Below are 15,692 nucleotides of genomic sequence, written 5' to 3'. Positions count from 1 at the left end.
CTCTCTATCCCTCTCTCTCTGCCCCTCCCCCACTCTTTCTCTTTCAAAATAAATAAACTTACAAAAAAGTTTTTTTAAGTTTACTTTTAAGAGAGAGTGTGTGTGTTGGGGAGAGGTAGAGAGAGAGAGGGAGATAGAGAATCTGAAGAAGTCTCTGAGCTGTCAGCACAAAGCCTGATGCAGGGCTTGAACCCACAAACTGTGAAATGATGACCTGAGCCGAAGTTGGATGCTTAATTGACTCAGCCACCCAGGTGCTCCCATGATTATTTTTAATAACAATGTGGAAACAAAGTGAATATTCATCAGTAGAAGAATTAATTGCATGATTTATGCAGTGTATGCATCATGACATGTGTATTCAAGAAAAAGTTGAGATAGAGGGATGTCTGTATTATTGCCCAAAAAAGGCCATATATGTCTCTTTCTATATTTGATTATATGAACAAGAAAAAATATTGAAACACATACATACATTCTATAGTGCAGGTATGCTGGTAATAAATTCTTTCAGCGTTTGTATAAGAAGTCTTTATTTTGCCCTTACTTTGCAAGGTGTTTTCCTAGGTATGGAATTCTAGGTTGACAGTGTTCCTTCAGTACTGTACAGATGTTGCTCCATGGTCTTCTGGCTTGTATTGTTTCCAGAATATGTTATTGGCCTTTTTTGGCTACTTTGAAGATGTTCTTTTTATTATTGGTTTTAAGCAGCTTGTTTTTAGTGTGCCATGATATAATTTGTTTATATGTCTTGTGCTTCAAGTTTGTTGTGTTTGTTTTCATCAAATTTGGACTTTTCTACCCATCTGAGTGATACTCTAATTTCTCAATTTTTTTTTTGTATTTCAATTTGAATAGTTTCTTTCACTGTGTCTTTAAGTTCATTATTCTTTTGCATTGTCTAATCTGCTGTTCATCTCATACACTGTATTTTTCACCTAAGACTTTTTTTTTTTTTTTTTTTAACATTTAGAAATTTGCTTTAGGTCTTTTATCTTCTATCCTTCACGTTTCTCTTTAAAATATGTATCTTGGGGGCGCCTGGGTGGCTCAGTCGGTTAAGCGTCCGACTTCGGCTCGGGTCATGATCTCACGGTTTGTGGGTTCGAGCCCCGCGTCGGGCTCTGGACTGACAGCTCGGAGCCTGGAGCCCGCTTCGGATCCTGTGTCTCCCTCTCTCTCTGCCCCTTCCCTGCTCATGCTCTGTCTCTCTCTCTCTGTGTCAAAAATAAGTAAACATTAAAAATAATTTAAAAAAAAAAAAAAATAAATAAAATAAAATATGTATCTTGGGGGGCGCCTGGGTGGCGCAGTCGGTTAAGCGTCCGACTTCAGCCAGGTCACGATCTCGCAGTCCGTGAGTTCCAGCCCCGCGTCAGGCTCTGGGCTGATGGCTCGGAGCCTGGAGCCTGTTTCCGATTCTGTGTCTCCCTCTCTCTCTGCCCCTCCCCCGTTCATGCTCTCTCTCTGTCCCAAAAAAAAAAAAAAAAAAAAAAAGTTGAAAAAAAAATTAAAAAAAAAAATAAAATATGTATCTTGGGGCGCCTGTTTGGCTCAGTGAGTAGAGCACGCGACTTTTTATCTCAGGGTTGTAAGTTTGAGTCCCATGTTGGGTGTACAGATTACTTTATTTTTTATTTTTTTTTATTTTTTTATTAAAAAAATTTTTTTTAATGTTTATTTATTTTTGAGACAGAGAGAGACAGAGCATGAATGGGGGAGGGCAGAGAGAGAGGGAGACACAGAATCGGAAGCAGGCTCCAGGCTCCAAGCCATCAGCCCAGAGCCCGACGTGGGGCTTGAACTCACGGACCGTGAGATCGTGACCTGAGCTGAAGTCAGACGCTCAACCGACTGAGCCACCCAGGCGCCCCTGTACAGATTACTTTAAACAAATGTGTATCCTTGGGGCGCCTGAGTGTCTCAGTCGGTTATGCATTTAACTCTTGGTTTTGGCTCAGATCTGATCTCACGGTTTGTGAGTTTGAGCCCTGCATCAGGCTTTGCTCTGACAGTGTAGAGCCTGCTTGGGATTCATATTCTCTCTCTCTCTCTCTCTCTCTCTCTCCCCCTCTCCCCCTTTCTCTGCCCCTCCCCCACTTGCTCTCTGTCTCTAAAAAACAATAAACTTAAAAACATTAAAAAAAATTTAAAAACATCTATGCTTTATCCTGTCTTCTGTGTTATCTCTGGATCTCTTTTTTTTCCTTGTTTTTGTTTTGTAGTTTTTGAGTGGATACCAGACATTGTAATCTTTTTAATCTTGTCAGGTGCTGGGGTTTTTTTCATTCCTTTGTTCTGGGGCACAGTTATGTTCCTTGAGAATAATTTGACTCTGTAATACTCATTTTGAGCTTTTTAAAGGCAGAACGAAAGTAATCTTTAGGGATACATTTTCCTATTATTGAGGTAATACCCTCTGAGTACTTTATTCCCCGTGTATTATGAACTCTTTAAACTCTGGCTGGTGGGGACACAAACAAACTTGTGTTGGCTGCCAGAGTTGTTCTACCTATTCTTTTCCAGTAATTCTTTCCCCTGCTTAGGGTAGTTTAATCACATGCACATGCTCATAAGTACTCAGCTGAAGACCTAATGGTAGCCCTCTACAAACCTCATGAGTTTATTTGCTCTGTGTTTAGTTCTTTCCTCTCTGTTACTCTGCCTTGTGAATTCTAGCCACCTTGGTGCCTCTGCATTTTCAACACTGCCCCTTCAACTCAAGGAGACTGCTGGACACTGGGTTTTCTCCTACGTGCACTGTGGCCTAGAAGTTCTTTCTAGGCGTAAGCTGGGGTAATTGTTGCCTACTTTCCAGTGCCTGATAACCGTTATTTTATATATTTTGTCTAGCTTTTTAGTTATTTAAAGAGGCTAAATCTGGTTCCTGTCACTCCATCATGGCTGGCAGTGGAGGTAATTGGATAAGAAGGAAGAAATATCTAAGCACAGAAGGAAGTGAGAGGTGGGTGGGAAAGATTGCCAGACCTTTCACAAACATAAATAAGAAATGGAAAACGTTAATAGTTATTTTAAGTTAAATTTCATGCATCTGAAAGCCTGGCACATGGCTTGTTTAATCTTATGTAATAATTTCATGTTTAGAGGGGTGCCTGGGTGGCTCAGTTGGTTGAGCATCCAACTTGGGCTCAGGTCATGATCTCATGGTTCATGAGTTCCAACCCCGCATTGGGCTTGCGGCTGTCAGTGCAGAGCCCGCTTCAGATCCTCTCTCTCTCTCTCTCTCTCTCTCTTTCTCTCTCTCTTTCTCTCTTTCTTTCTCTATCTCTGCCCCTTCCCCACTCATGCTCTCTTTCTCAAAAATGAGTAAACATTAAAAAAAAAATACTGTTTAGAGATAATGATTTATTCAGTATTAACCCCCAGAGTGATTTCTGTTGTATTTTGTCGGTTGCAAGATAATATTTGACTCATTTGATTGAAACTTTCTGTTTAATGTGTTTACTAATGGGCTAGTATTTTAGCACATTTATAAGTGTTTATTCTTTCCTAGTAAGTTTCTTAATTTTTTCCAAAATAGTGTTCTCAAACCCCAAGGATGAACTAAAGGCATGAAAAACCTTATTGTTAAGAATGTACACATTCAAGAAATATCTGGAAGTACTGACTTAAACTTGAGATTTTACTTGGAAATCACTCACTTTACTTGAACCAGTTGTGAGATTTCTATGCGTTGAATGCTGTAAATCAGTTAGCTCTATGATTCATAAGATCTGCAGGGGAGATAGATAAAATTTAGTGACATTATAGTATTCCTATCATTCTCATAAATTACATTTATAATATTGTGATGTCTTGGAAGAAGTTAAGTATATTGGGGTTACAAAACATTTTGCCTTCTGTTTATTTTAATGGAATTTGAGGAAACTCCTGAAGATAATTAGGAAAGTTGTAATTGATGTGGGAAACTACCTCAGTCTTAAACTGGTGGTCTCATGGGAGAGAGAGGTATGAGACCTTACTGGTCATCTAAAAAGAAGTACATAAAGGGATGCTGCAGAGTGCCTAATAAAATTATATGCATATGTGTAGTACTGTGTGTGTGTATGTACACACTTGACATGTGCTACCTCATTTCATCCTTAAAGTAGCCCCTTGAGTTCATTATGCCAGTCTACTCTTAGTCTTATATGCAATTAAGATAATAATGGTACTCTACGTCAGGGTTGCTGAAAGGATTTTGTGAAGATGTTGTTTTCAACCTGAGATAATGTTGTCCCTTTGAGGACATAATTTTATTTTATTTTATTTTTTTTGAATTTTATTTTATATATTTTTTAAGAGACAGAGCATGAGCGGGGGAGGGGCAGAGAGAGAGGGAGACAGAATCTGAAGTAGACTCCAGGCTCCCAGCTGTCAGCACAGAGTCTAACACGGGGCTTGAACTCACAAACTGTGAGATCATGACCTGAGCTGAAGTCAGACGCTTAACTGACTGAGCCACCCAGGTGACCCGGAGGGCATAATTTTATACTGTACTTGTAAAAGCAGTGGTGAGAGTGTTCTGGCATCTAATGGGTTGAAGCAAGAATGTTGCTAAACACCTTACAATGCACAGGGCAAACCCCCACAGTAGAGAAGTATTTGGTCCAAAGTATCAATGTGGTGCCAACTTGAGAAACTTTAGTATGTGACCATCTTGGTATATTGCTAAGATACCAGACAATTTCATTTATATCATCACTAGGGGCTGCAGCTAGTGTGAAAATGAATGTTTATATTTGATGGTTCTTTTAATTCCTATTCCAGTCTAAGGATTAATCTTAAAAAAGAAAAAAAAAAGATACAAGTACTTAAATTGAATAACTTTAATTTTTTCCCTTTTATTTATATTCTAAAATATGAAATGGGAGAAAGGGGGAAAAGCAGCAAAAGTAATGGAGAAACAAACTTACATTGATACATAGTTATCAGTTTCAATATAATGTTAATTTTGTGGAGAAATTTCCAGTGTACATGTTAACTTAAATTATGAAAGTAATCTAGGTATATTTGAAAAATATACTAGGGTAGACTTGTAAACATGCATGCTTATTATTTTAGCCTTTATTTTAATGATTTTAAATATTTACCATTTTTTAATTAATATTTTCTGGTTGTTTTTCCCATAGGTGTTACCTCATTTGGAAATACTTGGGAGACAGGAAAAAGTTACTAACAAAATGTCACCTTTTCAAAATCATTGTCCACATTTGGATTCAGTTGGTGAAATAACGAAAGAAGACTTAATGCAAAAATCTCATGTAAGATATAGGGTTTTTTCCTTGCTTAGAAAAATCATTCATTGCTCTCTCAAATGTGTGTTTTTTTTAAATAAATTACTGTAATACTCTGTGTTCATGGGCTCCAATTTATTATTTTTTTAATATTTATTTACTTTTGAGAGAGAGAGAGAGCGTGAGCAGAAGCAGGGTGGGGGTGGTGTAGAGAAAGGGGAGACACAAAATCCGAAGCAGGCTCCAGGCTCTAAGCTGTCAGCACAGAGCCCTATCTGGACTCGAACTTGTGAACTGCGAGATTATGACCTGAGCTGAGGTTGGACGCTCAACCAACTGAGCCACCCAGGCACCCCTCCAATTTCTTATGTAATATTATTAGTCACTTGTATGTGTTTGGCTGTGTCAACATAATGATAATGCTATTTGATTTTTGTTTTATAGGGTACTTGTCAGGATTGTAAAGTCAGAGGACCAAATCTTTGGGCATGTTTGGAGGTACGTATATGTTTCAAAACTTTGGTATTATAAAAATTTATATCTGAATAAGGATAACTATAAGAGTTTTTTGACACTTAACAGATTTCATAAATGAACATGCTTTAAAAAAAGATGATTAGTGATAACAAATTAAACTTTATAAACTTTGGGTTTTAAATTCCAGTGCTTTCGCAGAGTTTTAATAAATCACTAAATATATATGTGTGTATATGAGACTTATTTTTTTAATTTTATCCAAATTTTTTAAAATTTTAAAATTTTAATCCAAGTTAGTTAACATATAGTGTAATAATAGTTTATAAGAGTAGAATTTAGTGATTCATCACTTACATATAACACCCAGTGCTCATCCCAACAAGTGCCCTCCTTAATGGCCATCACCCATTTAGCCTGTCCCCCCATCCAACACCCTTCCAGCAACCCTCAGTTTGTTCTCTGTGTTTAAGAATCTTTTATGGTTTGTTTCCCTCACTGTTTTTATTTTATTTTTCCTTCTCTTCCCCTATATTCAGCTGTTTTGTTTCTTAAATTCCACCTATCAGTGAAATCATATGATATCTGTCTTTCTTTGACCTACTTCGCTTAGCATAGTAATTTTTGGTTCCATCCATGTTTTTGCAAATGGCAAGATTTCATTTTGATCGCTGAGTAATACTCCAGTGTGTGTGTGTGTGTGTGTACACACACACACACACACACACACACACACACATACATACACACCATATTTTCTTTATCCATTCTTTAGTTGATGGACATTTAGGCTCTTTTCCATAATTTCGCTATTGTCGATAACACTGCTATAAACATTGGGGTGCATGTGCCCCTTTGAATCATCATTTCTGCATCTAATCACTAAAATATTTTATTCTTGTCTTATATTAGAGGTGACATAGCTTGTAATTTAGAAATATTCTCATTTTATTCCTCTGTTCCTAATGCCATTTGGTTAAAATAAATGAATATGGAAAGTCATTTAGTCATTAAGTTAAAATGTATGATCAAAACTTAATTGTAAATGTGATGCTGTTGTATATTTACACATGTTATAAAATGACTTATTTTTCTTTCTGTATAATTATAGAATAGATGTTCATATGTTGGTTGTGGTGAATCACAAGTAGATCACAGCACTATACATTCTCAGGTATGTATATAGAAAATTTTTTTGGTGTTTATTTACTTGCTTTGTAAGTTTTCATTTATTTATTTATTTATTTATTTATCTGTCTATTTGAGAGAGAGAGAGAGAGAGAGAGAGAGAAGAACGGAGGGAGGGAATGAGGGAGAAAGTGCTTCAGCAGGGGAGAGGCAGAGGGAGAGGGAAAGACAATCCCAAGCAGGCTCCACACCCAGCACTGAGCCCAATGCACAGGGGTCAGGGGCTCGATCTTACAACCGTGAGATCGTGACCTGAGCCAAAATCAGGAGTCAGACACTTAACTGACTGAGCCACCTAGGCATTCCTTAAGTTTTTATTTTAATTCCAGTTAGTTAACATATAGTATTATATTAGTTACAATATAGTGATTTAGCAATTCCATATATCACCTGGTGTATAGAAAATTTTTATGCAAGATATTTAAAAAAATTTTTTTCTAATGTTTATTTTTGAGAGAGACAGAGCGTGAGTGGGGGAGGGGCAGAGAGAGAGGGGAGACACAGAATCCAAAGTAGGCTCCAGGCTTTGAGCTGTCAGCACAGCTCATGGACTGCGAGATCATGACCTTAGCTGAAGTCAGACGCTTAACTGACTGAGCCACCCAGGCACCCCTTTGCAAGATATTTTTTAAAGCGAGCCTGAAGGAAAGGGAAAGCAAGCAAATACAACATTATTAATTCAAGTTGTAATTCAAAATTTTCCCCTTTTTTATATAAGAGGAGTTAAACCTTTGCTTATACTTTCTAAAAGGTGGGGAGGGGAATTGCTAAGATTAATACTAGATTGAGATTGTAATTAAGAGAGTAATGATTTAAGAAATTTGCCTCCTGGTTTATGAAGATGATAGTTGGAATTTTAGGAGAATATGAAAATTGAAGTCAAGAGTGGATGCCTATGCCTATGATAGGGCCTGGCTAACTTTTAAGTCTCAACTCATATTACCTTCTGCACATCTTAATTGGAGTTCTCTTTCTACTTCACCCTGGTTGTTTGGTGCTTGTGTGTAATTCTGGTATGGTATGGTATGGTAGAGTGTAGTAGAACTTCTATTCTAAACTGTATGCTTCTTTTCTTTCTTTCTTTTTTTTTTTTTTAAACTATATGTTTCTTGAGCATGAACTGTCTTTTTCACATTGATGTCTCTGTAGCATTAATTGTTCTCAGTCAGGGTTCCTCAAGACAATTAATTAAGCCTGAATATTCCAAAGCCCTCAGGCATCATTGTACATAATTTACTTCTATTTTGTGCATCCAGAATGGTAGTGCTGTGTACCATTCTTGTGAGAATTGAGAAAATAGTTACTAAGATAATTTTCTGTAGGCATAAATTCTCTCCATGAACTCTGGTTGAGAAAGGCCAGAATTTTATGTATCCAAGATCATATATTCATATTGCTTGAGATGTTTTTTGCTTTGACTTACATCATTTGACTCATTCTTTTGAATAGTTACTATGATCTTTTAGAATAGTTACTATGCTTTGGTCAATTATTTTCTTGTATTATACTTATTTGCTAACTCCAAAGGAGAGTCTTAGTCTTATGTTTATTTTTATGCTGAACAGTGGTGAAAAATGACAATAGTATAATTTCTAGAGTAGGCTTATATATTGTTACTATTCACTATACTTTAATAGTTTATCTAAAGAATATGTTTTTGGTGTTCAAGTTTTAACTCTTCTTTTTGGAGTATATTGTTATTCATTAAAGGCCAGCAGTTTATCTTATATGATTTTTTTAAAGTGTTTTTTTTTTTGTTTTTGTTTTTGTTTTTGTTTTTGTTTTTGTTTTAGTAATCTCTACACCCAGTGTGGGGGATTGAACTTATGACCCCAAGATCAAGAGCCACATACTCTTCTTCCAACTAAGCCAGTTAGGCATCCCCTTATATGATCTTTTGAAATGTTTTCAACTATACCTAATTTTGGTTCCTCTTCTCCCTCTGCTATGAAATTGTATAGGAGACAAAGCATTATCTTACTGTGAACCTTACTACTCTTCGAGTATGGTGTTATGCTTGCAGCAAAGAAGTATTTTTGGATAGGAAATTAGGAACTCATCCTTCTTTGCCTCATGTAAGACCACTTCACCAAACCCAAGAAAATAGTGTCCAGGTAATAATCAAACTTTATTTAATTAAGATATATATTTTCAGGTATGAAAAGGTATGATTTTAGAATTTGTCACGTAGTTGAAATGTATAACAACTCTACCTCACTTGTACTTTAAATATTTCTGTAATGTGCCTTTTTTCTTGATTGCAATACTGAGGCTAGCCTTTGCTCTTTTATAGAATGATATGTTATAGTAAGATTGAAGCTCACCTGTCTGAAGATGGAAAAGCATGTTTTGTGTTTTTAAAACTTAAAAACAAACTTCTTTTTTTTTAAGTTTGAGAGACATGTAGAGAGCACAGTGGTGGGGCGGGGGGGTGCAGAGAGGGAGACAGAATACCAAGCAGGTTCCACTCTATCAGCATAGACCCCGATGTGGGACTCAAACTTCCAAACTGTGAGATCATGACCTGAGCCGAAATCAAGAGTCAGCTGCGTAACCAACTGAGCCAGTCAGGCACCCTAACAAACTGTCTTTAAAAAGTGTATATTTTTCTAGCAATCTGATTCTAGGAGAGGGGGCAGGCCTTTTTTGATAGGAAATTACAAATACAAATTCAGCTCCCTTTTCCTCATTTCTCTCCCCTTTCTACCTCCATTAATATTACTAAGAACATTTTACTAATTTATCGAAAACCAAATAGGATATATTAAAGCTTAGCATTGATCTTTGGTTTCACAATATGTGTAGGCTTGCAAAGATTAATCACTTAATTTTGAGAATTTTCTAGTTCTATAAAAATAGGGAAAAGGAAATGAAAATATTAGAAGAGTTGGTTTCTAACTTACTGTACTCATCATTTGCTCTGTATGGTTTAATTAACACATTAGTGAGGTTTTTTTCCCCTCATGTATCAAAAAAATCACATTGTATTTCTATACTTGTCTTCCTTGATACCAACTTTTAACATTTTTCTATTATATCTTTGTGTCACATTCTGATAGTACACATTTGTGTAAATAAATTTGCTTGTCTTACACATCATGTAACTAAAATGAGTAGATTTTAGACAAGCTATATTTTTTTGTATTTCAAAGTTGAATGGCTGTAGTGGATAAATCACCAAACTACCATTACTATTTCTGCCACTGATATTATCATTCAGAAATGTGTTTTTTGTCTTGTTTTTAATGCCTTGATAGTTTGAAAGTAAGTTTTCTGGAACACACTTGCATTAATTAACAAAAATGTGGTAACTAAAAGTTTAATCACATAAGGAATTGGTAACAGTTTATAAGGGTAATACTCAGGTGGTTGAAAGAATAAGTGCAGATAGTTCACAAAAAGGAAATACAAATAAAAACACATTGACAAAGTAACCATCACTGACTAAAGAAAACAGTTGTCTGTTGCCATTTCTGCCAGATTTTGCAGAATGTTGAATGAATGTTGAATGTCTTAATGAATGTTGAATCTGATTGAATAAATATACTGATATTTTTCTGATGGCTCGTAAATAATTCTCTGTGAGTTATATTTATAACACATAAAAGGCATGAATTTAATTTCATGCAACTTCCTGATCCCATTGTTGAATAAAATTACTCAGAAGAAAAAAGTTATTTGTACAATTTTTTAATATAAAATTTCAATGCTATTGGAACATTAATTATAAAATAATAATATTGGAAACCAAATGTCATTAGTAAGATTTCTTAAATAAAAATTTTTTCTAGGAGGTAAAATTTTAAATGATTTTTTTTTAATTTTTTTTTTTTTAACGTTTATTTATTTTTGAGACAGAGAGAGACAGAGCATGAACATGGGAGGGGCAGAGAGAGAGGGAGACACAGAATCTGAAGCAGGCTCCAGGCTCTGAGCTGTCGGCACAGGGCCTGACGCAGGGCTCAGGCATCACAGACTGTGAGATCATGACCTGAGCTGAGGTCACTTAACCGACTGAGCCACCCAGGCGCCCCTTAAATGATTTTTTAAAAACCTCTATACTTAAATACAATTAAGTGAGAATATGGGGCCAGCTCAAATGTTCAGTATCTACAGATACCAGGAAAGTAAAATAAATGTATAAAGTGGGTAGGTAGAAAAGTGCATATGCATGCATTGTAGAGGTGAAATAAGGCCTGAATAAGTTGGAGAGTCAGAGCATATGCTAAGTGCATGCTGCTGTTCAGTTTCCTCCTTTAAGTGATAGTTGCTAAATGGGTTCAGTGTAGTTCAGTCTTCTATTAAAAGAGAACTTGCAGAATCTGATATTTCTATGAGCTCTCCTGATTTTTAAAATATTAGATCAAAGTTTTTCTTCTGTGTCTTTTTTTTTTTTTTTTTTTAAGTGTGAGCTAGCATTTGACGAACAGGTCACCATTGCAACATTTGAGTTAAGACAATATTTGGAAATTAATTCTGGAATATTTTATTACTATTTAAAATAACTGAACTATTCCATATGTATAAAATAACGCAAAATAAGTATGGTAACAAGTATCAGGAGAGATTGTAGAAGTCTACAGATAAGTTGGTGTGTTATGATAGAAAAACTTTAGTATTTTCTTCCTGTAAAAAGTTAGAAAAATCTGAAAAGATGGTGTAGGAATGTGTGCCTAGATTTTTTTTAGCTTGATAACACTGAATTGGATTGGAATTCACTGAACTGATAACTGTTAACTTTTCTTTTTAAAAAAAATTTTTTTAAAATTTTTATTTATTTTTGAGACAGAGACAGAACATGAATGGGGGGAGGGTCAGAGAGAGAGGGAGACACAGAATCTAAGCAGGCTCCAGGCTCCAAGCTGTCAGCACAGAGCCCGATGCGGGGCTTGAAATCATAAACTGTGAGATCATGACCTGAGCCAAAGTCAGATGCTTAACTGACTGAGCCACCCAGGCGCCCCAGTTGTTAACTTTTCAATTCAGAAAAGTCGTAAGTGGCTTTGTTATTCAAGGGCATTTTTAATAAAGATAGAGTGACATGCTCTTTCCTAGTGTAGATCCTCATTACTTTCAAGATGTAAATGTAAATTTGCTGTCTTTTCTGTTATCAAGGATTTTAAAATACCAAGTAGTACAACATTAAAAACTCCTCTGGTTGCTGTATTTGATGATTTGGACATAGAAGTGGAAGAAGAAGATGAACTTAAGGCAAGAGGTAAAATCTCCTATATAACACTCTTTTCTATGGTACTACACATTTCTTTAGGAAATTGTAATGTGAAAATTTCAAACTCGAGAAGTGAAAGAGACTCTGTAGATGTTGATGGCCTAAATAAATAAATAAATAAAATCTAAAATTTGGCCTAGTACAATTGTATTTGCAGGGAAAGCAGACTGACAACTTTTGAGTGATGCTTGGTTTCTCTGGCATCACTTTACCAAAGCCCTTAGTATAAACTATCCAATACAATTTAGTACAAATTTTGTGTTTTATAATTGATGCAAGGGAATTTTAACTTTTTAAATGTTTATTTAAATAATTATCTGAAAATTAACACTTTAGTAGAATCCTGACCTCTGAGTTGTTCAAGTTGATATTTTGTATTTCCATAATGTATTTTGTGGTTTTTTTCCTTTAGTTTTTAAATATTTTGAGTTATCTCTGTACCCAATGTGGTGCTTGAACTCACAACCCCATGATCAAGGGTTGCATGCTCCACAGATTGAGCCAGCTAGGTGCCCCTATTTTGTGTGTTCTTAACATAGTTTGAGAACTGTAATAAGTATCATACATAGTTACATATTCAGTAAACACTTAGAAAATTAAGTCACTGCATTATTGAGTGATGACATAATTTATGATTGTTCTTAATAGGTCTTACAGGTTTGAAAAATATTGGAAATACTTGTTATATGAATGCAGCTTTGCAGGCTCTTTCTAATTGGTAAGTATAGAAATTAATTTTGTATAGCTTTTTAAAGTCACTCTTTATCACAGTTCTTATATGGCAGTTATACTTCAATAAAACTGTTTCTAAATGAAAAAAAAAAAAATAAAGTCACTCTTTGAGCAGAAAACCATGCTGCTGGTAACCTATGGCCATACCACTCTGAACGTGCCTGATCTCACCTGAGCATGGAAGCTAAGCAGGTCGGGTCTGGTTAGTATGTGGATGGGAGAAAATCATGCTGCTCTTAATTTGCTAAAAAAAAAAAAAGAAAAGAAAAGAAAAAAAAAGAAAGAAAGATGAGTCAGAGGAGGAAAGAAAGAAGTATACTACTAATAGTAATATGAGAAAGAGTTAACAATTCTATTCAATTTCCCTAGCCAATAGGATCCCATAAATCCTTGGCTGTCCTTCTTCCCTCAATGAATTCCTCTCCTTCCCTCTCACTTTCTGAAATGACCCCATTTAAAAGATTCTGTGGATTAACTATGTAAATGTCCTGAAAAGTTTCTTTTTTCTTTCTTGTTAAGTAATCCTGAAGGTAGAGTAGGCAAGAAACTGGGTTGGTACTAATCCATTGTCCCAGTGGGATTATTCATGCCTGTATTTCCTGAGACTGCTGGTTCTGGTGTAAACCCTAGTTAGTGTGTGCCTTTGAGCAAGTTATTTGTTTTAACATCTAGAAAATGAGAAGCTTGAACTAATTCCTCAGATCACTTTTTTTTTAATGTTTGTTTTTGAGACAGAGAGAGAGAGAAACAGCATGAGTGGGGGAGGGGCAGAGAGAAAGGGAGACATATAATGGAAAACAGGCTCCAGGCTCTGAGGTGTCAGTACAGGGCCTGACATGGGGCTCGAACCCACGAGCCAGGAGATCATGACCTGAGCTGAAGTCAGATGCTCAACCGACAGATCCACCCAGGTGCCCCTTCCTCAAATCACTTACAGAGATGCTATGAAAATATTTTGTACTTTTCTGTAGGTGAAAAGTCTTTAATAAAAAGTATTCAGGTTTTTTTTAATGTTTATTTTTGAGAGAGACAGCACGCAAATGGGGGAGGGGCAGGGAGAGAGGGACACACAGAACCCCAAGCAGGCTCCAGGCTCTGAGCTGTTAGCATAGAGCCCAATGCAGGGCTTGAATCCACGAACCACGAGATCATGACCTGAGCCAAAGTTAGACATCCAACTGAGCCACTCAGGTTCCCCTAGATTTTTTGTTTCTTAATCATACTTTTACAGAATAGGTAGGGGCAGCATGGAATGCTCTGTAGACATCTGTTGAGTCCATCTGGTCCGACATGTAGTTTAAGTCCAGTGTTTATTGATTTTCTGGCTGGAAGATCTATCCATTGTTCGAGATGAGTATTGAAGTCCCCTACTGTTACTGTATTGCTGTTTATTTCTCCCTTCATATCTATTAATACTTGCTTTGTTTATTTAGCTCCCCTATGTTGGGTGCATATTTATAGATGGTATCCTTTTGATGACTCAATTCCTTTATCATTATATAATGGCCTTCTTTATATCTTTTAGAGCTTTGAGTTAAAGTCTGCTTTGTGGGGGCGCCTGGGTGGCTCAGTCGGTTAAGCGTCCGACTTCAGCTCAGGTCACGATCTCGCGGTCTGTGAGTTCGAGCCCCGCGTCGGACTCTGGGCTGATGGCTCGGAGCCTGGAGCCTGCTTCCGATTCTGTGTCTCCCTCTCTCTCTGCCCCTCCCCCGTTCATGCTCTTTCTCTGTCTCAAAAATAAATTAAAAAAAAAAAAGTTAAAAAAAATAAAGTCTGCTTTGTGTAATGTAAATATAGTTACCTATATTTTCTTTTCATTTTCACTTGCATGGAATATCTTTTTAGGATAGCCAGTTTTTGTTTTTTTTTTTAATGTTTATTTATGAGACAGAGACAGAGCATGAGTAGGGGGAGGTCCAGAGAGACAGGGAGACACAGAATAGGATAGCCACTATCCTATTGCAGGGTTTATTGCAGGGCAGGGTTTGGTCCTTTGCCCAGTCTTTTTCCTGTAACTGAATAGATTCACTGAGGTTCCCTCCAGCTAATCATGCTCATAGAAGATAATATTGCCTTTTTTTTTTTTTAATGTTTATTTTGAGACTGAGATAGTACGTGTGTGAGTGGGGGAGGGGCAGAGAGAGAGAATCCCAAACAGAGCCTGTCATGCACAGAGCCCAACATGGAGCTTGATCTCATGAACTGTGAGAACATGACCTGAACTGAAATCCACAGTTGGATGCTTAACTGACTGAGCCACTCAGGCACCCCAGCGGTATTGCCTTTCAAATTGCTAACTGAGCCACCAGATGGATAGTAGTACCACTTAGTGAGATGTAGAAGCCTGGAGGAAGAATAGATTCACTTGAAGGTTAAATTTTGATCATGTTAAATTTAAGATGCTCAGCATAGCCATCAGTTTGGATATTTGATATAAATCTGGAATTTAGATGAGATATTTGACTTTCATAAGTTTGACTGTCATTGGCATGAACATGAAAATTTAAGGACACCCCAGGAAAAGAGTATATAGGGAAGAGAGGTAAAGTCCTAGGATCCAGTCCTGAGGGACTTTGATATTTATATATCTGGTAAGAGTCAAAAGAACAGTAAAGAAGGGAAAGAGTTGCCAGAGATAAAGAAAAATGGAAAAATTCATCATTGTTCAAGAGAATGGTTGCTCAAGAATGAGGGGTAGGTCACTTGTAATAAATGCTACTAAGAGGGAGTGAAAGATGTTGACTGCATCTGGCAGCATTGAGGAGTCTGATACAGTGGGGTCAAATTTGATTTGAATGGGTTGAACACGAATATGAAGAAGTGAATGTGAA

General features: G+C 36.5%; 1 protein-coding gene across 3 annotated transcripts in view; it reads left to right on the top strand.

The window, feature by feature from the left end:
• The window catches only part of USP33 (ubiquitin specific peptidase 33), a 63,252-nt gene that overhangs the window by 13,982 nt on the left and 33,578 nt on the right, over positions 1 to 15,692 (top strand). For 2 of the 3 annotated variants that reach the window (XM_042952273.1, XM_042952271.1), the window contains exons 2-7: positions 5,133 to 5,264; positions 5,682 to 5,735; positions 6,823 to 6,885; positions 8,861 to 9,013; positions 12,015 to 12,117; positions 12,778 to 12,847. In XM_042952273.1, coding sequence (XP_042808207.1) covers positions 5,184 to 5,264; positions 5,682 to 5,735; positions 6,823 to 6,885; positions 8,861 to 9,013; positions 12,015 to 12,117; positions 12,778 to 12,847 — 524 coding nt within the window. In that variant the 5' untranslated portion in view covers positions 5,133 to 5,183. Of the gene's footprint in view, positions 1 to 2,859; positions 2,966 to 5,132; positions 5,265 to 5,681; positions 5,736 to 6,822; positions 6,886 to 8,860; positions 9,014 to 12,014; positions 12,118 to 12,777; positions 12,848 to 15,692 lie in introns of those variants that run through there. The other variant, XM_042952272.1, reaches the window with a different exon arrangement.

Source organism: Panthera leo, chromosome C1 (genome assembly GCF_018350215.1).
Source record: "Panthera leo isolate Ple1 chromosome C1, P.leo_Ple1_pat1.1, whole genome shotgun sequence".
NCBI classification, from domain to species: domain Eukaryota; kingdom Metazoa; phylum Chordata; class Mammalia; order Carnivora; family Felidae; genus Panthera; species Panthera leo.
This window is presented reverse-complemented; position numbering and strand designations above follow the sequence as displayed.